General features: G+C 42.1%; 2 protein-coding genes and 1 long non-coding RNA gene across 3 annotated transcripts in view; 2 read left to right on the forward strand and 1 right to left on the reverse strand.

Moving 5' to 3' along the window:
- LOC119028582 (kynurenine--oxoglutarate transaminase 3-like) overlaps nucleotides 1–3,450 on the forward strand; it is a 60,359-nt gene extending 56,909 nt beyond the window's left edge. The window contains exon 14 of the mRNA XM_037114738.1: nucleotides 3,205–3,450. The gene's annotated coding sequence lies outside the window, so the exon portion shown is untranslated. The remainder of the gene's footprint in view (nucleotides 1–3,204) is intronic.
- LOC119028585 overlaps nucleotides 1–24,958 on the reverse strand; it is a 38,308-nt gene that overhangs the window by 9,237 nt on the left and 4,113 nt on the right. The gene's annotated exons all lie outside the window — the stretch shown is intronic.
- Nucleotides 14,580–24,958, forward strand: part of LOC119028583 — a 72,523-nt gene continuing 62,144 nt past the window's right edge. The window contains exons 1-3 of the mRNA XM_037114740.1: nucleotides 14,580–14,919; nucleotides 20,051–20,172; nucleotides 24,825–24,872. Of these exons, the coding sequence (XP_036970635.1) occupies nucleotides 14,862–14,919; nucleotides 20,051–20,172; nucleotides 24,825–24,872 (228 nt within the window). The 5' untranslated portion in view covers nucleotides 14,580–14,861. The remainder of the gene's footprint in view (nucleotides 14,920–20,050; nucleotides 20,173–24,824; nucleotides 24,873–24,958) is intronic.

Here is a 24,958-nt window from a genome sequence, read left to right on the forward strand (position 1 = left end):
ATGAAGGTAATTTGATTTCATACATAATGGCTGCCCATGCCACGCGGGGCTTAATTGCGCTCTGTGTCTGGGCGTCGTTTTCGTGGTACCAGCCGAGGCCCCGTGCATTTCCTGAAGGTTGTGCGGCGGCAAACAAGTTCCTGATTCAAGCGAGACGGAACAGATAGCTCAGTTTCTCATCTGCTAATAGTTTATCTTATTTCCCAGGCAGCTGTGAGCTCTGCCGTCTCAGTGTGACGGCCGCGGCTCGGTTTTAGTGAATCAAGCTAGTTCATTACTGCATGGCAAACAAACACCGTAGTGGGCCTTACAGTTCTGGGATGACTCTGATGGAACACGCTGGCGTTCACTCCGTCTTGTTTGTTGCACCTCGATTTGATATCATCCGTTTGGAATCAGTTTTTGTGTGATTTTTGCTCTCGGTCGTCTTCGGCGGCTTTTCAGAGATCTTTCACTTGTATCAGCGGTGTAATCTTGAAACAGTTTTATGTATTGAAAATGTTCATTTGTACTTGTCTGTTGCTGTCAGTGTAAATAAGATATAATAATTGGAAATTCTATAATTAGTCAGGCGGCTTAAACCTGAAGCAAGCAGCCGCGCTGTACTGCAGTGTAAAGGTGTCAGCATGTGGATATGGAAGCCTGAAGTGGTCAATATTAAATAAAAAAAAAAGAAGAAAGATATGAAATGAATAAATATATGGCAAATACTCAGAACGTATTAATGAAAATGTGAAATAGTGTTTTCAACTTTTAAAACTCAGCTCAAAGTACATTTTTTATTTAATTCCATCAGTTTTTATTATTTTAATGTCCATTTTTAAGTCTTTTTGTTTTCTTTTTTTTTTTTATATTGACACCAGACCGGAGCAACGACCAATCATAAAACAGACTTTCTGATGAAAACTGTCATTACGGAATGAAATCAATAGATAAAAGACATTTTTAAAGAATTCTGGAATTTGAGAAACCTGACAATCGTTAAACCATCGTGTGAGTTTTACTTTAGTTTAATTTCTTTAAAACTTGTGTTGTCTGTACTTGTGTATATTATTCATCTCAGTATGTATTGTTTATTCTACATTGAGAACCTTTCATTTCCATATACGGAAAGTTTTTTTTAAATTTAAGAATGTTTTACACATTTTATCTAATGGCTGATGTGGAAGCAAATCATCAGAGCTGCTGACAAAAGACAAAAATGGTGTTTCTTGTCACGTGGCCTTTTTAAGGTTCTTTTAAAGTGTCTAAATACAATAAACAACAAGAAAACATAGAATGGGATGGGCAGTGCACAGCGTAATGAAAACCTACCTGGGATATGACATGGCCATGAAGTTATTGATTGCCGTTAATTGATCATCTGAAGAATTTCTTGGTCAGAATCAAATGAAATCACAAATTGGAGTCTGAAATCCTCCATCCTAAAGTTAATTAGGGACGTCTTCTTACCCTATAATTGGATCCTAATCAGCAGCGGGGTTCAAGCTATTTTCCTAAGACCTCTTCGTCTGATCATTATCTACAAAGCCGTTGTAGATATTATAGGCCATATTCCTTTTACTCTGCCATACAATCTAAATGGATCTTGTTTCAAAGCCTCAAGGACAGTCAGTGATGAGCTCGGCTGGATTGCTCATCCCTGCTTATCTCCATCTACAGAGATGTCTGTAAACATCATAATGCACAGATCAACATAATAACTGTTGTGTTGCACGGAGTGTCTGTACTGAAGCAAGTTGCGGATATATTGTCGAACACTCGAACTCAACCGGTGCGTGAGACAAGCAGCTGTACGTTTCACTGTCGGTCTGCGGAGGAAGTCAGATCTTAATTCTGTTGTTTCATTATCTGAAACCTTTTTTACTGCTGCACAGTAGTCGAAGACAACCTTGTTAAGTCAGAGGTTACGGGAGCAGATGCCCATTCAGTGACATCAAATAATGAAGGAGGAAAAGTTGTGAAAATGTGTGTGGAATACGGCTGTGGTGGAAAACTCTGCTCAGACCCGGTTAATGTACTCAAAGTACTGAAGTACAGACATCGTGCAGCACCGGGCTGTTACCGCCGGGTATAAATAGTCCCTGAAATATGCTGCAGGTTTATACTATAATGTTCGAAAGTGTTTGAAGAGTCCACACTGGAGAGATTACTCTCAAGGGTTGTTGTGGTCTAACAATGAGGTGATGCTTGCTGGCTGGATCGTACGGCGCGTCGGCCCGGGCGGAGTCGGCCCAGCTGTCCGTGTGCCAGCGTGGAGCCGCTTCCGAGCCAAAACAGACCACGTGTACAGCTGCAGGTCGCCTCTGACCCTCGTCAGCCGGACTCACGACCACCAAAATGTGTTTGCGTTGGCCGGCTGCGTTGTCCTCTTACTGTATAACGATGCTCAGTCAATGCCAGGCGTGGAATACAAAAAGCCACTGGACTCTGTAGAGTGCAGAGTGGATAAACACTCCTACAGATTCTCATAATACCGAGCTAAAAGCCTGCTTCTTCTTCACCCCGCTGCCTACTTTTACAAGTGGCTGTACAATTAGCCGTAGCAATCCCTCACATAATGTGCGCGTGTGGTCCAAGTCCAACATTAAGCCTTTGCGTTCAGGTCCAGTATTTGGTTGTTCTGTAGGTGTTTAACTACGACCTTAACGCAAGTTTGACTTCTCCCAGACACAAGAAACCAGTTTTAGGAGTGAACTGAGCTGAACTGAAGCACAGTGCCTTGGCATTTCATGGTAGGATGACCATGTAAAAGAAAAAAAACGGAATAGACTTAAAATAAATAACTGGTGCATAAAAGGTAGAAATCAGCCTTTTTATAATTCATGAAAATCTATTTCACAGTGGCCCCACACCAGCCGGGGTGGAGGCATTTAGCCCAATTAACCTTTTCAACATCAGCGGATCACAAAGTGGTCGTGAGTGACAAGCGGATGGAAAAAAAAATGTATATAATCAAAAGTAAATGTGACGGAGGCTTCGTAATGGGCTGGTGCACTTGTTTGATGACAGCGTTAGCTAACATCGTCATACCGAGTGTGTTGTCGTCACGTCGAGCGGTTCTGTTGGAGTGAACAACATTTCTTTTTTCTGTTTAGTTGAATGTGAACAACATGCATCCACTAAGCTGTGCCCCCCTTCCCCTTGTTCTCAACGTAATGGTTCTCATCTGTTCCAACATTTCTTCTTTTATGCTCCTCGCAGACTTTTTTTTTTTTTTTTCCTCGGGATGATCAACCTCAGCCTGGCATCACCTACGACGAGCAGGCTGCCGGCCAGCTTTTCACATCATGCTGAGTAACATGTGGAACAGTCGTGTGGTCTGTTCAGTTTGATGTAACTGAGCCTGATGTTAGAGATGAAGCAGATGAAGGGGAAAAGACAATTCAGCTCAGCGTCCAAGCTTAAGAAAAAAAAATAAAAATACGTGTGTGGTTGCATGTGTGTGCATTTATATTGTTCACTCTTTCTTTATGAAATGTTTTAATCCTTTGTGGCGGCGCGCGGTGACTGAGTAGTCACGTCAGGCCGACTTTCCTTCAAATATAGAAACTTTCCTTTTATAAGGTCAACATTCATGGTCGTTTGGCTTCATAATCTACCATAAAGCCAAAGCCAAAGTCCACTTCTGAAAATGGCTCATTAAGATTTTGATCAATCTTGTGCTCTCGGTGAGACAGACGTAGGAAATGCCATCAGAAAATTGCATTTCCCAATGACATTAGGCGCCCAGTTGACCATCCAATTCCATGTGTTTCTATTGAGATGTTAAGATCTGATATCATTTGGGTCAGAAAACCGGCTTTTTTTTTTTCTCTCTAAGTGAGGCAATTAAATTTCCTTGATGGTCTCTGAGAGCACTTAGCTTAAGAGAATACACTTTTAAATCAAAAAGCTTTCAATCATCTCAAATCATATTTGAGAGAAATCTGCCCCCGAGTGTAGTGTCACATGCAATGCAATAGAGCATGTGACAGACCCGTGCTGAGATTGGCAATGTTGGGAAAAGGTTATTGTGCATGTCTCCGTCGGCCGTGCATTGGCTGCGACATGTTGTTTGTCGACTTTACAATTTAACTTCAGAGACAGGACAAGATAAGAGACGCTAACCTAAAACCGAGGAGAGGCCTGACAAACTGAGACGGACGATATCAGAAAACACGTGGAAGAGAAAAAGATATTTATTATACGCCCTGTCTCACACTGATATCAAATAAATCTGTTGTTATTTCAGACTAACAAAGACTGATTGGAAGCTGTGAACAATCATCAAACTTACAAATTAAACTAAATTAGCCTCCAAAATGTTGATCTCACATCCATTAGGAAGGAAATTTAGGCAGAAAAGATTTTATTCTTATAAGCAACTGCACATCTTTGCAAAATGCAATTACACTGACGACTTAATGTTTTTTAGTAGCGTGTGGCAAGCAGTCGCTGAATGTTGTTTTTCACATGCCTATTAGAAAGAGGACTGACATATGTCAAGCTAATGCTAACAAATGTTATGAATTTGGCTAAATTAGCTGGAATCGAAAGTTTCCCCAAATGCAACAAACAGACAGACGGAACTGATCCAGGACCAGCTCAGAAACGGTGGAGAAAGTCGTACTGAAACTGAAGTTAGCATTAGCTTAATGTTAGCTCACGCAATTGGATGCAGATGTTATATTCTAATATGTTAACAAGCGTACACACTCATATACGGGGTGTGTTTGGATGTATATGGGATTGGATCACAAAAAAAGGGTGTGGCTTTTGAAATATTGCATGATTTTGAGCGGTGTTGCCAACTTTTACGACGTTTAGCCATTGAACCTTTTGGACCGACCGCATTTCAGCTCCCTTGAAGAGTCTCCAGTGTTTCACAGTGAACGTGCTCTCACATGGCAGCTCACTGAACTGACTGTATTTAGTTAGTGCAGCAGTAGGTTCAGTTGTCTGTTATGAAGGTGCGAATGAGATGTCAGTGACCCACATTGTGTTTCCACTGAACGTCAGCCTTCATAGATGGATGTAGACATTAGATATGAAGTCATGACAGCCGCTTCACTATAACAACTTCTGAGGCTGAAGATAAAGCTGGTTAGAGTCGGTTAAGTTTAGACGAATCTTTTGGCTTTAGCTACCTGATAATATCGATATCACGCTGCGGAGAGGCACAAAACTTCACCAACACCTACCTCACCAGTGGTCTTAGATTAGAAAGAGGAGGAGGAGGAGGAGGAGGGAGAAATGTATAAATTAGACCTTAAACTGGCAGTGGACAAGTTTCATGCTTCAGCAAAGAAAATATTAGTTGCGTAATGTAACGGCTATGTAATAATGACACCGAGGAAGACGAGAGGTGATGGAGACGGGTTGGCAGCCTGGCATCACTTCTGTCTGCTTCCACGTCTAAACAAATTCATCGGAAACACTTCGGGGGAGGAAAGGTCGCCTGTTTCCACTTTAACTACGCTCTTTGGAAATGTAAATCTAAATGTAAAGTTTTGGGGGTTTTTTTTACCAACGGATATCCAACCACACACCTCCCACTGTGAGTTCAAGATTACTCATCAGAAATGTTGATGTTTTTCACAGGGAGAGAAAAGAAACAACTGACACAGGGACACAGAGTTAGAGCTTACTGAGGGAAATATATTTCATTTCTTTCTCCGTCTTTACGAATAGATGAGGACATATACATCTATTTATTTTTTACGTTTTTTTTTAATCACACTACTGATTGAATGTAATCTGATGGGTCTATAAATCAGATCCTTCCCATCCAGGCTTGACTGCATGTCCCTGGTATATTAATGTTACTGTATTTTAGACATTTGAATTAAATGTTGAATGAAGTTTTATTTAGTAGTCAACAAATTCCCCCGTTATGTTGTCAGTTGCATGAAACATTCACATTTTCACGCCCACCATTTCCTTTCAAGCCTCTCATGTGTCGGTAGCAAACATCTCTGATGGTATATTTAGCAAGAAAACACAAGCAGTGTTTTTAGTTTGTGAAGGTGAAACTATTCTGAAATCAAACCCTTCACTCCCTCTAACTACCTGTTCACCGGTTTACCATCCTGCTCTATTTTATGACAGCTACGCTAATTAGGCAAGTTTTATAACCAGGTTTACTTAACTCTGTCATGCAAGGGATAAATTACCATTCTGCACTTCTCACTTAATCATTTTAATTACCACAGGCAATTTATCAGGCTGTCCTCAGGCTATGAATAATTAGAAAGATTATTAGATGAGAGTCTAAACTCTATATATCAGAATATAAATGGAAGAATAGTTGGTGTATTTTCGAGGAGACATGGAAACATGCGATATGAGTTTTTTATTTTTAAATCCTATATCATATTATAGTCGCTAACCTCGTGACATGTGCTCAGTGCGTTATTCACAGCGTGTCCTCCCTCGCAGAGATCATCAACAACAGACAGAAGGCTCGCCGTTCTGCAGGTTTACACATTTTAATGCTCGTGTGCATCGGGAGCGTGTTTCGGGAGGGGCTGGCCCTTTGCTGACTTTGTCCTGACATTCATTCCTACACTATATCAAGCAGGGGAAAAAAAAAAAAAAAGGGATGCATCACACAGCCCTCCTCCACATGGATCAAAGAGGGGTGTGCCACGCCGCTGTGGGCTTACTTGAGAGACTACCAACATGAAAATACCACATCCCGGTCCTCTGTGGGGGGCCGGTCTGTAATTGTGTCTTGTCAGACCTCCAAAGTCCCTCTCACAGCTTCGTACCTGACATTTTCCTCCAATGAATTTATTTTTCATTCTTTTTGGTATTTTGGCAGCAGTGCGACTCGTGGCCAAATTTAGATTTTTTTTTTTTTTTTTGTTTCTCCCACCACGTGTGCCGCCAGCCAATGATAAAACAGTGTGTGGAAATTGCACTTTGTATGAAAAAGAGGAAAAATAAATAAAAAAAAAGAGTCAAGAAAACGGGCGAACGCACCGGTGTTCCATCAGTTCATGATTCATTGTTTTGTATTCGCCTCGCTGCAAAACGTTTTTGAAGGAAAATGGCCACGGAATTCACGGAAAAGCCAAATCAGCGACTCATCTACAGAATCAAGTTACCACGAGGCTTTTGTCTGCGACCGACCAAAACCAGGAGGGAGACGTGCTCTGTGTCCGACATTGATTTCACTCTGAAAGTCACTCGTGCAGACGCAGATGCTTTAAATGCATCAAATCGCATAAAATATGGCACAGCTGCATAATGAAGGAGCCTTTTCCCACAACAAAGACCCCGAGCTCTCACCGCCACAATGCATAATGTGTTTTTTTTTTTTATTATTCTGACAGTCACAGGACATGTACAGTTTAAGGGCCACAAGAAACAGGGTTTTTTTAATTTCATTTTCCAAGCCAGCGATGCCTCAGAAAAACAGAGACATGAGTGCCTACTACATGTATTTCTTGAAGTTCTGTTACGTATTAAACCGGGCCTACAACAGCATGCAGGGCAGCCTGTTGTGTCATGTATGAATGAGTCGCGGCAGTCTGGCTAATGTCGGGTGAGTTGGCGTCACCACCTGCAATTTCTCCGGTGGTTTCTGACGTGGAGGCACCGTCAGAGTCTCTCCCTCGATACGTTACAGAACAATCCATTGTTGCTCATAATAAGGTCCATACAGTTGGGATGATAATACAGGTAATGGGTCAGTATCTTTCAGTTATATGCAGTTAGCTGCACAGTGATTTTGTGTACGCTTAGCTTAGCTTAGCTTAGCTTTGCCACATGGTTGCTCGTGGAAGTATGGGTAGACTATAATCATTGTGTTTTTGTTTTGTTGTCTTGTTTTCTTTGGGAATTGCATGTTGAATTCATGCTAATGTGTATTTTCAGACATATTCAAACTAAAGAAATGCCCACAAATTCAATGCAGAGGCAGAATTTCTGCCAAAATTCACTTAGCGTTACCTCTGAACAACCTTTATTTGATGAAGCAACCGGGCTGGATGGAGCTGAAAAATAGTTTGGATGTAATATATAATTTCTCCTCATTTGCCCCACAGTCTTAGTAACTGCTAGCTCTAGTTTTATCAGGAGGGTGTGGACAGACTGCACGACCTGAGTGGCACAAAATGTCGCTGGCTGTTTCTTCTCAGCAGCCGGTAATGAGCTCGATCAGGAGGGCGTGACAGACGGGTCTCGTGATCCCCCCTCAGTTCTCGCCTCCAGTCTGCTGACATGACGACCGACCGAGGAGAGACTCTGCAGGCTTCTCACCAGCAACCATTGCTGCTTGTGTTTACTAGAATGCATGACAGATATATGTATATATACAGTGTACTGTATATATATATTTATAATAATGAGGCTGCTGTCATTGTGTTGCATCTTATTTGGTTTTGACATTGTAAATTGCGGGTGGAACTGTGGGTGTTGTGTGCTGACATATTACTTCACCTGTCAAGGAACTATTTAATGACAGTGGCGACAAAATAAAGGAATCCACTGCACCAAACTACGCTGAACCCCATTCAACACCACGGATGTGACAGCCATATTGTTGTAATTCCTTTTGTTTTCATTTCTTACTGGATTTGATGAGCATATATATTACAGTTTTCCTCAAAGTCAGAGCTTTTTACTGTCAGTACAGGGCCGCGAAAGACTTCTCAGTGGCTGTAGGCGACAATTTCACTCACTAATCTTGGAATAATAACGCTGTAAGGCCCTAAGAATTCAAGGAGTGCTGACCGCTAGATTTAGTTAGCTTCATCTCTACCAGTACAGTGACAGAAACTACAGTAAAAACGAATGTCCCAACACATCGTTCGATGCTGCACCTCTGAATTACTGTAGTGCTCCTTGAAATCTCCCTCGTGCTAACACGCTGTATGTTGCTGGAGAGGACTGAAGATTAGCATATGACATGACAGATTACATTAAATCATGTCTGCGCCGTACTTTATGACATTAGCCTCTTAGCCCGGGCATACAGATGCATGCAAATGCTCCCCGAAACCCTCTTATTTAAATCTGCTGCGTGACACGGCACCTTTGATATGATTATTAGTCATCTAAGCGACTTGACTTCAGCCCTCATCAGATAGGAGATGTCAGCGAAGGTGAGGAATGATGGCCGCTTTGAACGTGAACCCTGACGAAAAAACGCTGAAAAGCAGACTGATAATGTTATTTAACAAAAAGGACGTATATGTGGTGGATAGAAACGCTTTAAACATTAGACAGAAATAACGTGCCATCATCCCCCCTCGAATGTGGAAAGAGGAAAGTTGTCGAGGATGCGGTTGTTCTTTTCGTGCTGTCCAACTCATTAGTAACAGAAGTCCGTCCGTCTCAGTCAGGACTGCGGCCCAGATGGCTCCCCAATCTGCCCCGTGTAAAGAGTGAATCATCATAATCACACATAATCTGCTGTTTAACACATGCCTTTTGCTTCAATTTTTAAAAAATTATCCACTACAGTAATACATAAATCAACCTCTTCCTGTTTTGTTTTGTTTTTTTGTTTTTTTTGTTGACACAGAGATTTTGTCGCACGTTATCTGGAGGACGTCAGCGATCTTGATATTTCAGCCCCCGTTTTTCCAATTTACAGTCACATCCAGTGTTTGCATATAGCGATACCCGCAGTGTCGCACTCTTTTGGGAGGCAGGGATTGTAGATACTTCTCTCCAATTATTCCCAGTGTCATCGGAGAAGCCCCCAACACCACTCGAGTGTCTTGTCTGTGCTCTCTGGTCTTTAATCTTAATTATAAAGCTATCATTACAGCATGAACCCTGGGCTGCCAACAGTGGAGCCCTGGGCTCATCTGCTCTGAATCAATCAAACCAAGTTCTGCACTGGAGGACTTTTTTCTCTTTTTTCAATCAGGTCATTTTGATTCTCCCTTATCTCATTTTCATAATTATGCTTGTCCCCTTCTCTAATGGAGTGAAAATTTCTCTACCTCCTGAAGCTTTACATGGTCAAGTCTGAATATTTAAACCGCGTCGCAACCTTGAACATCCGACCTTCGCTTCAGAACTTTGTGACAATAACTGCTTTTATTTTCTGGAGCAGGCGAAGCCTCAGCGAGTACTCCAGAACATCAGATGTGTTCCCCCGCAGTGCCTGTTAATGGAGCCTTGTTAATAGTGGCGGATGAGACGAGAACAAAATAACTTGAGCAGTTTATTGTTTATGAGAAGGTGTTAGATATGGAGTTATGTGTCTGTGAAACGCCCTCATTCACACTCAAATCGTCGGCGTCTGCTGTAAATCAAGGCAGTAAAAATTGGATGACAGAGAGAAAGTTGGCAGCAGCCAATGACAAATTCTCCCTATCTTAAACGCAGCTGACACCCTAAAGCTGTGATCAAGTGGAGTGATCAGAGGCGCTCAGCACTCTGCTGAGTGTATGTGTGTGTGTGTGTGTGTGTGTGTGTGTGTGTGTGTGAGTGTCAGCAGGTTTTTGTTTAAAGTCAAACTGAAATAACACGTTTTTTTTAAGAAGTCAGTGTAAATATTTGTATCCGTGATGTTTCTCTTGACTTTTATTTTAATCTGTTTGGTCAAATTTACCAGAAATAAGATTTTTGTTTGTTTTATTAATGTTCCTGCCGGGTTAAGCAGCCTCTACATTAGTATTCACCAGGCAGAGTTTGGATTTGTGACGCTGACTAACAGCGACAGTAACTCGACTGGATCAGTATCTCTGTGGGCGGACGGCGCTAGAATTGGTTCCTGATGTCACTTCGGTTCCAGTGGCTACACGGGCCCGTCGGTGACGCGAGGTGACGCTCCCTCCACCGCTCTGCTGTGTGATCTGAATCACGGTGTAACATGAAATCAATCCTTTGTCCTGTAAGATGAATCAGTACAACATGCACAGAAAGGAGCACCTGGGAGCCTTGTGGGAGCTAACGTATGCTAGCTTCCACTTTCTGAGCGCTTTCTGGGTTGAATATGCTAACTAGCCTGCTAGCTTCCAATTTCCTTACGTATAGCCGATATCTTAAGATGGCAATAGACGATAATACATAGCAGTGATATATGATTAAAGCCCAGAACCAGCAGATAAAAAGTTGTTGCGTTTTTTTACTTCCTTATCCAGTATTATCGAGAATTATGATTTCTGTTTCACTGAAAAAGTTAATAAGTTCTAACTTGATTTCTAGTATATTTTAAGTACCGGTAGACGTCAAACGCAGGACGTAATCTGTTCTTTTCTGACCCGATACAATACCCAAAGTACAGAGCTTCAGTTTAACGGATAGTGAACTTATGAACCTCTGAAACTCGAGTGAAATCTGACACAAAGACAATCTGTACGTCACATCATTCATCATTAAAGACGCTGGAACAGATCAAAGAGTGGCTGAGTTGAGCCCCCTTTTTTTTTTTCCCCAGCGCTGCAGGTAACGATACCGCTTCCGACGGCCCGTGACACGTAGTCATCGCACAAAAGGGAGAAAAGAGGCTGACAAGTGAGCGCATGACAGAGGAGAGATTATGTCGAGTTCAGAGGTCACATTTTCTTTAATGTGCAAACCCTCTGAAATACCTTTTTATTGCCGTCTGGGAGAAAGCAAAAGCCTTCCTTTTAATGCGGTAGAACAGAGGTCCTCATTGGGTTTAAAATATGCAAAGAAGTACATGCTAACATTGAGCACTGCCTACATTATTTATCCTCCTGGAAAGTGTTTTATCAGCACCAGGCCCGCTTTAATTTTTACTTTTAAGTATTCAAATTAGGGCGGACCTAAAATATCTACCATGTAAGAGAGAGAAAAAAAAAAGAGCTCTTTTTACATTTAATTTCAAAGTTAAAGCTCACAATTCTCATATCTCTGGTCGTAGTGTTTTGGCTTATTGCAGATTCTGGAAGGCTGCAATCGCGACACGCAGCAATCGCTATCATTTTTTTCTTCGTTGTGGCTGAAAAACAGTCGAAAACGCACGATTGTTCAACCTCTGCTCGTCGTCCGATGAGAAAATTCACTGCTGACTGACCAAGTGCTTTAAAAAAAAAAAAAAAAACTGTTATTGTTCATTTATGATATGAAAACAAACACTTAACGGTTTAAACTGAAATATGTGATTTTCTAAGATTACTATGTGAAGCGAGGACTGTTTCTTTTCTTCGTAGATGTAGTTCCACTTCGAGCAGATTACTTCAGACCACTTCAGGCGTTGGTGAGATTTCGAGAGTGGACTTCGAGCGCGGGAACACGGCGTGTGTGTGTGTGTGTGTGTTTGAGAAACGCGATATATTATTCACAGCAACGCCGCAAGGTTATGAACCGAGTTACTCGTGTCCACTTTCCCGTCCTCGGCGGTTGATTCTCCCCCTGATGTGGACTTTATTTACATGGCAGGAGGTTTTAGAGGGAGAGGGGAAAAGCTTTTACTGTGGTTTACATTGGCCGTGTATCACTGGGCTTTACTGAAAACTAAAGAGCTGTTCCTTTGCTTTTTAGCACTCAATCTTTCCCCCCCTCCCCTCCCCCGCTCTTTATTCCCTAACACCCATCACAAATTTGGTCTGGTATGTGACTGCTAATTTATCCTTCCAATGCATGATATCCTGTCATCTCCTCATTTGTCCCTGAGTGTTTCTAATCTGAGATAATCCCAGTCAAATCCTTTGATTGTGTGTTTGGACCCGATCCATCGCTAAAGAAGCAATTTTAATGGGCTTCATGGCACTTGGTGTAAAGTCATTTATCTCGTGGATTGGATGTGAATGCTTGTTTTAATAAGTGCTCTTCATGAATAGTAGGAGACATGCCATTTAATTAGGCGGAGTGTAGACCTGTCCGCTCTCCACAACTTCTCCAGGCTTTTCTCTCTTTTTTTTTTTTTTTTTTTTTTGGACTTGGAGTGCTGTGCAGGACTCTTTGTATGAAGATGAAACTCTTGTGCGTTCTTGTGGGTTTTGAAAGGTTCTGACAGGAGTTCCAACAGGCGGTTGAGCAATATAAACACTGCAAACACTGATAATGAGCAAAACTTTTGAAATGTTACGGTGCTCAATCGTGTGTCAATAGCAATCTTTAACCACACGTCCAAAAATAGAGACAGTAGGTTTGTTTATAGTCAGCTGAACTCACCACACGCTGTTGATTTAATATCAGAGGTTAGAAAGATGTGCATGAAGTTTACAGTGGTAGCAAAGATTTACCACTCATGCTTAATTCAACATTTTTAATCAGTGTTTCTTTCCTTTCACCAATAACTGCTGTTAGCAGATCTTATCAGCTGTAGATACCTAGCATTTGCAAATTAGCAACTGTAATGCTAAAAGATTGAAAACTCTTTTTCCAGCTGTAAAAAAATGCAAATAATTTGCTAGAAAAGGGTCTTAAACATGTAATTGATGGATGTATAGATGGTTTTGTGCTAAGGGCCGCAGCAGCTGATCATCCACGTGGACGACACGGAGATAAAGAACCAGGATGTTTCTTGTCTTGCAAAATGTAGGATGCTAACTGCATACTGCAGGTTTCTGGAGTGCAGGACATTGTTGTTCCAGATGTATAAGCACCGTTCTGGCTCCCTCACAAGGAGTTTCTGCGAAACATAACGTGGTTCACTAATGATTTTGAATTTAGAAGTAACCTGCTGCAAGAGCGAGCTTGCTTTAATTGCTAAAGACTCGCTAATAGTCGCAGCCCTCATGAGGGCCGATAATCACACGATGGATCCTGCGTGACTTTGCTTCTGGGTTCTGGGTTTTGGACAAAGACACTGGAGGTCACTGAGGACCTGATATGATACGACTCACAGTCGTTTGCTGTAATTATTTTAAATAATTTATGTAATTATGTCCATCACACTCTGGATTCTTCTGTGGTTTGTGTCTTTGTTCTTAAAACATAACCGACCCAACATATAAAGAAAATAAGTGAACACAGCAGGACTTTTCCTTCTTCTTCTTCTTCTTCTTCTTCTTCTTCTTCTTCTTCTTCTTCTTCTTCTTCTTCTTCTACTTCTTCTTCTTCTTCTTCTTCCTCTTCTTCTTCTACTTCTTCTTCTTCTTCTTCTTCTTCTTTCTTTTGTGTTTGATCTGTATTTGAACACATTTTTGCACGGCACAAACACCAGAAGTTCAGTTTAAGCTGAGCAGAACTGGCGTCTTGCTTCCTGCAGTGAGTGTTGACTGAAAGTGTTTCCACAGCAGCGGTTCAAACACAGTGGATGGTTACCTGAAGAACGTGGGCTGGCGATGGCGATAAATTAATGCAAAGACTGTGAATGCTGTGAAACTGAGGCCTGCCAGAGAGAGAGAGAGAGAGAGAGAGAGACGGGGAAATTCCACAATCTGTTAGTCATTTCCCAGCAGTCAGCAGACGTGATGGTTTGTTGCAACACGCTGCTGATTTTAGCAAAAGGAGTCTCCTTCATTATGAAACCGTTGCCAACCTATGAAATTCCCAAACACATCCAACCTTTGTGACGTATCGCCGCCATCACTCTCTCGCTCACAGCATCTCTTTTCAGTCTTGACAGCGAGAGCAAAGAAAACTTCACTGGAAATGTTTTCTCTTTCTCTCTCTCTCTGTTTTTTTTTTTTTCCCCTCTCTCAGTTCGGCTGCTTCCTGTGCTGACGCGCCTCCACTGCGCTGCCGTGATTGGCTGCTCCCTTTTTCACAACTTCCTCAAAAAACACAAACACACAGAGCAATCAGCTGAGCGTGTGAGTGCAGTGGCAGTTATTCAAAAGTAAACATCTGTTTTTGACACCTTGATTCGTCTCTAAATGCTCACGTAGCACCGGCGAGGATTGTGAGGAATGTTCACGGGGAGAACAGGAAACTGAAAGTGTCTGGAAGCACTCAGACGTGAGAGAGAGACGACGTCTCTCAGCCACAACAAAGGGTGAAATATGGGCAGTGAGTACCGACCACTGTCTCCGGCAGAGTCATGTCGAAGTGTGTTCATAGGTGAGTACGTACGTCTAAAGAAACTCACATCACACTGAGGATTAGATTAGTTTTTTTTACACATTAAATGATAAATCTATAAACTGTTATTGCTTATCATCATGTTTCCTGTCATACAGATGTTGAGAGCAGGGCCTGTGTGGACCGAGCAGCTCCAGCCCTCCTCAGTTTTACGTAGAAAGTTAAAATTGGACTGAAATCAACTAAAACTTAAACCTCTTAACTCTTAACTCTGTATTTATGAGGCTCTCTGCTCTGACTTTAAGCAAGTGATGAGTAAAAGGACTCCTAGTTGAGGGATTTACGACACTTGGCTGCAAAGAAGAAATTATAAGGATGTTTTGGGTTTTTTGTGTTCTTTTATTTCGCAGTTTGAAGTTTTCGTGAAAATTAAAGATGCAGTAAACATTTTTTCACACGTTGGCTTTGAGTGCACAATCAACTAATACTGGTAGCTGAATAATTTGACGTATGCAGACATTATATAAGTCGCTAGCTTGAATATCTTAATCATATTTTAAGTTGTTTTTTTTACGTTTTAAAAGTTTCCATCTTCGTGAGTTGTTTGGGAGAACATCGCAGCACCGTGTTGATGTGAAGCTCCGGAAAATGTTTTGCAGGCTCCGAAAAAAAACTTAACTTGACTTTGCATCTCGTGTGACGATGAGTAGATAATGACTAGATTTTTACATTTTGAGTGAACTTATAACTTATTATGTGAACCGTCGCAAAGACACGATGTTGTTTCATTACATTAGCTGTAGGCTGTTAACTCTGTTGGTGTCTGCTGACGGGAGGCCATTAGTCTCAAGGACATCTTCCTTTTTTTTTTGTCCAGGTTATTATGTTACGTTATCTTTCAGTCAAGTCACTTAGTCCACTTAGTGCTGATTTCCTGCTGTGAGACACTTCATAAATACAGACCCAAAGGATGAAATACAGCCTGTCTTCATACATAGATTATGAATATGTTGAAGGTGCGTCATTCACAGTAACCTGCTGTAACCGTGACCGTGATCGGGAAACATTCAATGGATCCACCTTCGAGCCACCATCTCTGACTTACATCTCCATTAGCACTTTCATATTAAAGCTATTAAGACGTATTTAGAAAGGGAGTTTTTGACATTCATACTGACTTTCCGTTGAATGTATAATCTCGTTTTGTCGTTAGGAAGAAAAATATCTAAGTTGAACTCGAGGTTGGTCAGTGAAACACTGATCCCTGCCTCCATCTAGAGGTGCTCCAGGCCTTCGCTTCATGAAGGCCGCGGTGTTCATACACCAGTCAGTCCCCCCACCCAACCCCACCCAACCCCCCCACTGTAGCCAGATGGCTGTCACACAGGCGGTTCCTCGCCCAGACCATGCTGATTTCCCATCATTCTTTTGTTAATGAGGTCGTTAGCAATGCAACGGACAATTAAATTATCTCAATCTGGCATTTTCCTCGTTTGTTTACTGTACAGCGCTGTACGTTGTTCCGACGCCGCTTACTTTGACTTGCTCCTGTTTTTTTTCCGTCTTATGATTCATGTGCAGAGGAATTAAACCATCACCGACAGACCACCACTGAAGCTGTTTTCAACAGAGCTCTTGACGGAGTCGCTGTTGGCGCCGTCTCCTCTGTGATAGCTGGAGATCAGCGTCCTCCACCTGACAGACTTTGTCTCGGCGCGTCCTCGCCCTTGTGTCGGCTGCTGTTCCCTCTCTGCTGCGCAGTGGAAGTTTTGTTCGCCGTGTGGAGAGGGCGACTTCAGCCAGTTAGTCGAGCGCTCACCTTCATGTGAAACGCTGCCGAACGCTGACACCGCTGACAGTTAATTATGGGAGTCACAGATCACGCAGACGTGTCAGCTCGGTTTGCGATTGACGCGCCGCGTGTTTACATCTCTGTTGTAATGTTGTTTTCTAGTTATTCTCCCGGCAGCGGTGTATCCCTTGCTTAGCTGCAGAAGTGCCTCGGGGCTCGCCATAATGATCGTAAAAGCAGCACAGATTTGGGGGAATGAAATGTTAAAAAAGGGACTTGTGGGTATAATTGGTGAACCTGCCATCACAGCGACGTCGGGAATATTTTCGGTCAGGCTGTTGAAACACGCAGACTTTGCCTGTTAGCTCGACTGTCATGCTTTATATGTGTGTCTCCACACGGCTCCATTATTTTCTGCACAAACTCTCCGGCGCATACAAAAAATTATTCTGACAATGAGTGAAAAACCAACTAAAGCTGCTACCTTGTTAGACAGGAAGCAAACATATGAATGTTGACACGCAGTAGTATCACTGGAACGATGATACATTCTTTTTTTCTTTTTTTTTTTTAAGCCAGGTGGTTGGTGTCAGCAGCAGGGAGGTAAAGGAAGTGGCAGCCAGACACTTCACATTTATCTAAAAATGTCTGAATGTTTTTGACTAAACCCAAACTGAGGGTGTTGAGGGGAGGAAAGAAAAAAAAAAAAGTTTATCTGGCTTTTCTATTTCCCAGCTTGTCTGGGAGATATTAATGCAAGGTGAGATATATGCCTGGTCAGTAATAAAATCTGCTTACACAGAATCTGATGGGTTCCATTAAAAAACCCACCCTTTGATTAAAAGATTTTTCATCTGAAGATAGATTTTCACCTGAAGCAATCTGGTCCGACGAGAGGCCCAAAAGAGACAGGAGCTTCTGAGGCAGCAGTTTATTACCCGGCAGATGACAGCTAGCTCTCACTGCTGTCTCGCAGTGTTTTTCATGGGATGAAACCAACAAATCTGGCTTCTAGCTACCGTCCAACACTTAGCTTCTGACAAAGATACTGGCGAAAGTCTTGCTGGTTTAAAATCAGATATGCTGGTTGCAGCACTAAAAAGGAGCATTAACTGTAAGTGGATCTTGTGGTTAAATCCAGCCCCCTGGGCTCAGAACCACATGTCTGGCTGCCAGCGTGTGATATATACCGCCGCTCACCTTTTTATGTCCGACCCCCCTGACTGAAGCGTGGACGGATCATTTTACCGCAAGATATTAGGGAACCGTCAAAGCAGCTGTTGTTGAGTTGTGGAAGCAGCAAACAATGTGTTGTTGTTAACAATTAGCAACTTTCAGATGCTTCGTTTCACCCCTGCTGCCAAACACGATCCGAACATCAGGCCGGGCTGTGACACATACTGTAAAATCCTCTCTCCATTTTAATGAGTGAATTCGAGAAATGATGAACATTTCCACTCACACGTGGGTGAAAAATCTTGAAATGATAGTTGTGGTGTCAGACATCAAACTGGTGAAAGTCAAGGAAGTACCCTTGCCTCTTGCCAGATGCATGCTGGGAAACACTTGAGCCGCACACGATTCTGTTTAGGAAATGTCAGATATCTGTACATTGTTACAGGTCGGTTATCGCAGACACAAGTTTCATTCTGCGTCATTCTCACTGTGGAAATCTGCTTTTCAGAATAAAAGACCACAACCCTTTTTGATGACGTCAACATGAAGATGAAGGGATGAGAAAGTGACGCTTAAAGCTGCACTGCTCTATATTTGTTTTACGAACATTCGGTCAAAACCAGAATATGAAAGCTCATTGTGGTAAATTTGCAGAACCTGACCTGACCCGATTCCGTGGTGTTTCACAGAACTTCCCACGTCTTTTCAGTTTATTGATTTTAGTGTCAGAGCCCACAGCTTTACTGTTTTGGTTTAGTCACACAGCTCTCATCAACCTCATTTTCCGGCCACAGTGCACAGCTGGTTTCAACAAAATGCTCGGATCAAAAACCAACGGTTCACTTCCTGCTCGGCGACAATCAGCAGACTAGTGCCTCGCTGGTGAATCTATCAGAGCATTTAGCTGCTAAAGTCAATGCTGATGTGATGAGGCTCGTTGCTAACACTGTTAAACACTTCATATGGCTGAAGATCTTAAATGTTTTCCTTGTGATGTAGTTCAGGTGTAACAAATCAGCCGAGAAATCCCAAAACAAATCAATAAATGTAGCTTTACAGTTCATTGGTTGACTTGACTGACATGTTTTCAAATGTATCTGGTTATCTCAGGAAAACCACGTTTGTTATTCCATGAAAATGAAATCAAAGTCGTGATCTCGAGAAAACAAATAGAACTGAACTTGTTACCACGGGAAAAGTGTTGGAAGTAAAATGTTTAGTTTGCTTAGACCGTTTCAGTTATACCTTAAAATTCTCCATTGTTATTGTTATTTTGCTAAAAAAAAAATGTATGTTAGTTCCATAACTTGTTGTCCAATTTAATAATAATATGGACCATCGTGCAGCTGTTTTGTTTTGTGATATGTAGTTGATTTTTGTGCACTGATTCCTTCATAGTTCGACCTTTTGTAGCTGATAGCATGTAGATTTCTTCACTGCTCGAACTGATGAACAAAAAATCGTCACGTCAACTACAATTCTGATAACGCAGCTCAACTCTTACCATGTACAATCAAAAATACAGCATTTACTGTGTTATCTCTTTACTGAGTCGACTTATATTCATGTATTTCCTACTTTGCTTCCAGATTATGAAGAACAATCCAAAAAAATTCCAACGCAAACCACCAGGTTATTCTGTAACGGCACGGCAATTTAATCCTCACCAGTAAAAACATACGACATTAAATCAGCAGTTTACTTGGTATTTTTAAAAAAAAAAATCTCCCTCTGACATCTGTGGAAGCCGACTTGTAAAACCTCGTCTCTCCGAGGCTTTAATTATTGTTTGTTAAGCAGTTTTTTTTTTTTGGAAGGCGGGGATTTGTTTTTTCCCGCAGAAACTTATGTGATTTCTTGATAATTGTGTTTCTTTCCTTGGCTTTGTCTCTCTTCTGCTCTATTGTGTTTATTGTCTTGTCAGGATTTGTCAAAGTGTTTCAAGTTACTTTAGAAAACCCACCGATTCACTTCGCCACCGGGAATGCAATGATCGGGGGGGAGTGTGTACAGTGTGTGTTGCACGCTGTAAAAGGAAAATAAGACAGGAAATAAATTGCAGTTTGTGTGGGAATATTTTGAGAAAGATTTACAGCCGCGATTGGTTCTTAATTGACAGTTTCCTGACCAGCGGTGGACGTGAATCCTTGATGCAAAGTGAAAACAGCTCGTAACCTTCCGTCTCGTCCTCTTCTCCTGCAGAGACGTCAGAGTGCTTTATATGCAGGGATGTTGAACTTCAAGCCAGTGACCCACTGAGGAATTTCTGCGACTGCAAGAATTTACTTGCCCATCACGTGTGTCTGTCCACATGGATCCAGAGGGTAAGAAAGACTTTTTCCCCACGTAGGGAACGCTTGATATTTTTCAAAATTTCCAGTCCGGCTGTTTTTTTTTTTCCTCATTAGCTATTTGTCAGAATATGACGCAGGCGGGCAGGCGGCGGGGGGGAGAAACGTCTGTGTTGGATTTCTAACAGAGAATAAATGTGTTTGCCGTGTTAGCATTCCTTATTGAGACAAAACGTTGCTGTTTGCCTCAAGGTAATGAGCTACCTTTCAAATAGCAATACCAATTAGTTTTAATGAGGGTTGCTAACAGTGATAACACGTCATTGTTATACAGTTGAAACACGGAAGCTGAAACTGTGAGAAGTGCCTCATAATGGACTGGCGGGGATCCGGGAAGCCATCATGCACCTGACACCTGTCACCCACCGCAAAGTGTCTCATTAACATCTGTAGCACTCCTCCAGCCAGTCGCTGTATTGATACGTCGGCCACTGATGTGCTGTTTTCTGTACTTTACACTCTTCTCAGTTAATGAAATGTAACTTTCTGTAGGTGGCATACATTTCTCTCTTCCCTTTTCAGCCGCCGTGCTCGTTGCTGCTCATGCTAATTACTCTTCCTCCATTAATTCCCAGCCAACTGCTGCTGCGGCCAGAATTGTAAAACGAAATGTATAATTGCCTCGGTAGGAGCATTTTTCCCAAAGAGCAAAAAAGCAAAAAAGTTAAAAAAAAAAAAAGAAGACATGTGTTAATGTGGAAATGTACATTTAAATGCAGATTGTTACAACTCAGCTGCAGTTTTTCATGTTCTGTCATAAAACTCAACTGTGTGCAAGTGATTTGTTGTGACACGTGTCGTGAAAATATTCTTCAGAAGCTTGTCGGTTTTCATGAGCAGATTATAAACTGATACACTTTTCATTTATACGCTATATGATGACTGTTGAACAATGTTAAAGGGCATCATAATAATCACATTATGATACTATCAGCACTGGTTAGAGGCACTGCCGGATTGTAGCGTAGCATAGGTTTCAATAAGTTAAAGCTGCATTAATCTGTTTTTATGTGTGTAGCATGAAAACGCTTGTAGTCATCAACAACACAGAGACCAAACTCTGCATGGTTCATCACTCGTATCTGTTTCAGAGGCAGCAGACGTCTGTTATCTGCAAAAACAAGTGTTAAGGCTGAAATTAGGTGGTGGAGACCAAAACAGAGCTGAAAGGAGCCGCCAGAAATAGTTCCATAGTTGATGAATTTGTTTGCTAACATGTTTGCGTATCAACTTTTCAAATGCATAAGACAAAATCAAAATAAAACTTTGATAAATCCACTACACTTCATATGACCATCTGATTAATGTTTATAGATGAACTAATGAACTACACAGTGTTTTAATCATTTCTAAAGTATTATTAGTTGCAACTTTACAATAAACAATTGCTTAATATGTGTTTATAAATACATTTGTGGAGTTCAAGTGTCCCAAAGTGCAAAAAACCCCAAAGAAATTAAACAGGTGCGACGCAGCTTCAAGCATGTGGTTCGGCTTCTAATATAAAACGGAGAGCTAATTAAAGGGGAAGTCCACCAATTTCACCAGATTAGTTCTCTAGTCACGGGGTGAACTACTCAGCCTGTGAAAACAGTTGTGTATAGTCCCGTGTCGCTCTGGGGGACCTTTGTCGAGCCTGAGAAAATAACCCCGATGAGGTCATCAGAGTAATCGAGCCTCGGACTTTGACTTTTTGTTTGTGTTACAAACTCTGGTCATGAAGTTGGCATTTAACCGGCAGGGAGGATCTGATGAAGCGACACTATTCTGTTGCCTGATGGGAAGTATAATATCCAGTCTTTATGCAGATTGATCCACACTTGATACTTTAAGTCTGGAAATCTACGAATCTGTTCCACCAATTCTGATCGTCGTGTTTCAAATCTTGTATCTTGCAAGTCACCCTCAGCTTCATGGAAGTTCAAAACAACCTTTTTTTTTCTCGAAAGCCACTTTGACTGTAGAGCCAAAGAGCAGATAAGCCGCAAATTAAATCAATCTGTGTCAATTATGCTCTTCTGGACTGCACAATATCTGAACTTATCGGCGTGGTTTTTAAGAATGTCTGCTCCAACTCCAAACGACAACATCTAGATCTGTACCAGAATATACTACGTCTGCAAGTCACTCGGCTGTACTTTACTACGTGAATTAGTTATTATCACATACGACCATTGTATATTAATGAAGGACACAAAAATGTGCCTCTGCTGTGGAATAATTTGCCGTCGCCGCCGTCCGCCCCCCCTGCGAGCTCTGGGTCTCTTTTGATACTCCACAAGTGGTAGACAACATGCTACAGCAGACCTTTCATCTGCACCACCCAGCTGTCAGAGTGAAGAGCCACTTCCATTAAGTGTGTGTCTTCCCACTATACAATTATATACAGACACACACACGAGCTCAGCCTCGCCGAGCAGGCGCACACACACACACACACACACACACACAGTGCTCTCTGCTGAGCGTGTGTGCTGATACTACAAGACTACTTTAGTTTTTTGTGTGTGTGAGAGAAGCAGACAGAAAGAGAGAGAGAGAGAGAGTGTACGACCTTTTAGAGTGCTCAGGGTAGGGAGGCCCTTTCCCTTTTACGGAACAGAAATCAGCAATTGACCTGTCACTTTTGCTCTGATAGCCATCTCTGGAAAGCAGGTCATGCACATATGTCTAAAGTGCCTCTTAACCGCATTTTATGAAGCCAGAAAATGTAATCCAATAATGATTTGACTTGCGAGAGAGAGAGAGAGATGGAGAGAGGGGGGGAGAGAGTTAGCCAGCTGGGAGTGATAGCATGCACCGTTAGCACCGCTAAAAGCAGTTTGAGCACAAAAAAAAAAAGGACAAATTCCGTGCTGTTATTTAATTTCGGCCACAACAGTGTTGCACAGATGTTGTCGCCGAGCGGCGGGCAGACAGAATTTGAAACGCAACAACAACAACAAAACGGTGCTGGTGTTCATTTCCACAACTGTTGATGCGTACTTCAGCGTGTTTGCAGTCGAGGACTATCTGAATGATTATCATCTGCACTGAGCTGAACCATACGCTATCTTTTTTTAGACTGCCTCATTTGTGCCCCCCCGCCACCCCCCCACCCCTCTCCTTCCCAGGTTCCCAAAGACAAATAGCATGGCACAAAACTAATTAGTAACCAGGAACTAGTTAGGAGATGCCCTTTGAAAAACATGTCCTGAGGCAGGATTTAAATATAGGGACAGAGTCAGTGACTGAGTGTGCCTGGGAGATCCCGGCCTCCAGGCGCTGCAGCACTTTGACCCCTGACCCTCATTATAGGGAGTGCATTCCTGGAGGGGTGAAACCCCTCGCAGCACAAAGTACAAGGGCATGGGAGGACTGTATGGCTCACACCGCACCAGCTGAGCGTGGCCTGGTGTGTCTCACTGCCCAACCCAACGATGGCTTGAGAATATACAGAGCAAGGGCACGGGCTTTTGGAAAAGTAATGGCGTACAGGCTCTTTTCCGACAGATAACTGTTTTTCAGTCTTTGTACATCTGGTTTGCCTCCGTTGAAGTTAATGGCAATATTACTCTGTAAAAAATAAATAAATAAATAAATAAATAAATAATAATAAACATTGCTCCTCAGAACTTGTAATGCAATCCATCTGAAAAAAATAAGAATAAAAACATACATCGCTCGGAGGGGAAACAAGAATCGTCAGGATGGGCTTTTTGAAAATGCTAACAACTTGCTAGCTAAATATAGCATCGGTTCATCTGAGAGTGTGAACAGATCAAAGAACACAAGAAGAAGACGAGTTTACAGGCTGACATGGTATTAGATATATTTATCAAGTACGTGATGTAAGTGTGTGTGAGTGTGTGTGTGAGCCCTCGACTGCGAGTGTGCGTGCCCATATTTCCCTTTAATTACGAGTGGTGTGAATAGTGAGTTAAAGCCCCCTCCTCCACCCTCTCCTCCTCCACCCTCTCCTCCTCCACCCTCTCCTCCTCCACCCCTCTCTCACTCTCTCATGGGTTGATAATTCTCATCACTGCAAAACAGACTTGGTTTACATTCATTAGCCCAACACTCACAGCAATCAGGCCACAGGGCCAGGGGCAACGGTCCTCTTTATAAAATCACATGGCCCTAATAGCAGTGTTCTATAATTATATGCCATTAACATCTATCAGAATGTGCTCCCAACATGCCGCGCTGCATATTCGCCGCGGATTTGGCAGTTTGGTGTTTGTACAAGTGCTTTTTCCCTGTTATCCTCATCTTCAGTCAGCTCGAGCGTTATCGCCAGCATGTTGTGGGGTTTTTTCCTTTTTTTGTGCGGTTCTGTCATGTGAAACATGTTTAAAAGCAGCGTCCTACTGTTACAACGGACAGTCGCTGCTTTTCTGTTTTGTGTGTAACTTTCTGTTGTTTTTTTCAGCGCCATAATTAAATTAGCTTCATTATGCACAATACAGATTTGGGTTCAAGATGCAATCGCATTTTCCCCAAACATAATTACTTTATTGATCAAAACACAACTAATGATATGTCACTCCGGCGTGTCACTTTTCAGTAAGTCCGGCTTTTTCAAACCTGTTGTTTTGATCGCTCGCCGTGACTAAATCACTTTTTAAATTCTTGTTTCCTCGCAGGGATGTGGGAGTGAAGACAGGCTGCGATGCGTCATCTGCAAAGGCAAGGTGAGTCCATCCATGAGCGCGGACGTGTTTGTCTCACTCTAAACATTCAGTGAGATATGTGATGATGTTTCCTTTTAATCTTCCTG

This window comes from Acanthopagrus latus, chromosome 11 (assembly GCF_904848185.1).
Source record: "Acanthopagrus latus isolate v.2019 chromosome 11, fAcaLat1.1, whole genome shotgun sequence".
Classification (NCBI taxonomy): domain Eukaryota; kingdom Metazoa; phylum Chordata; class Actinopteri; order Spariformes; family Sparidae; genus Acanthopagrus; species Acanthopagrus latus.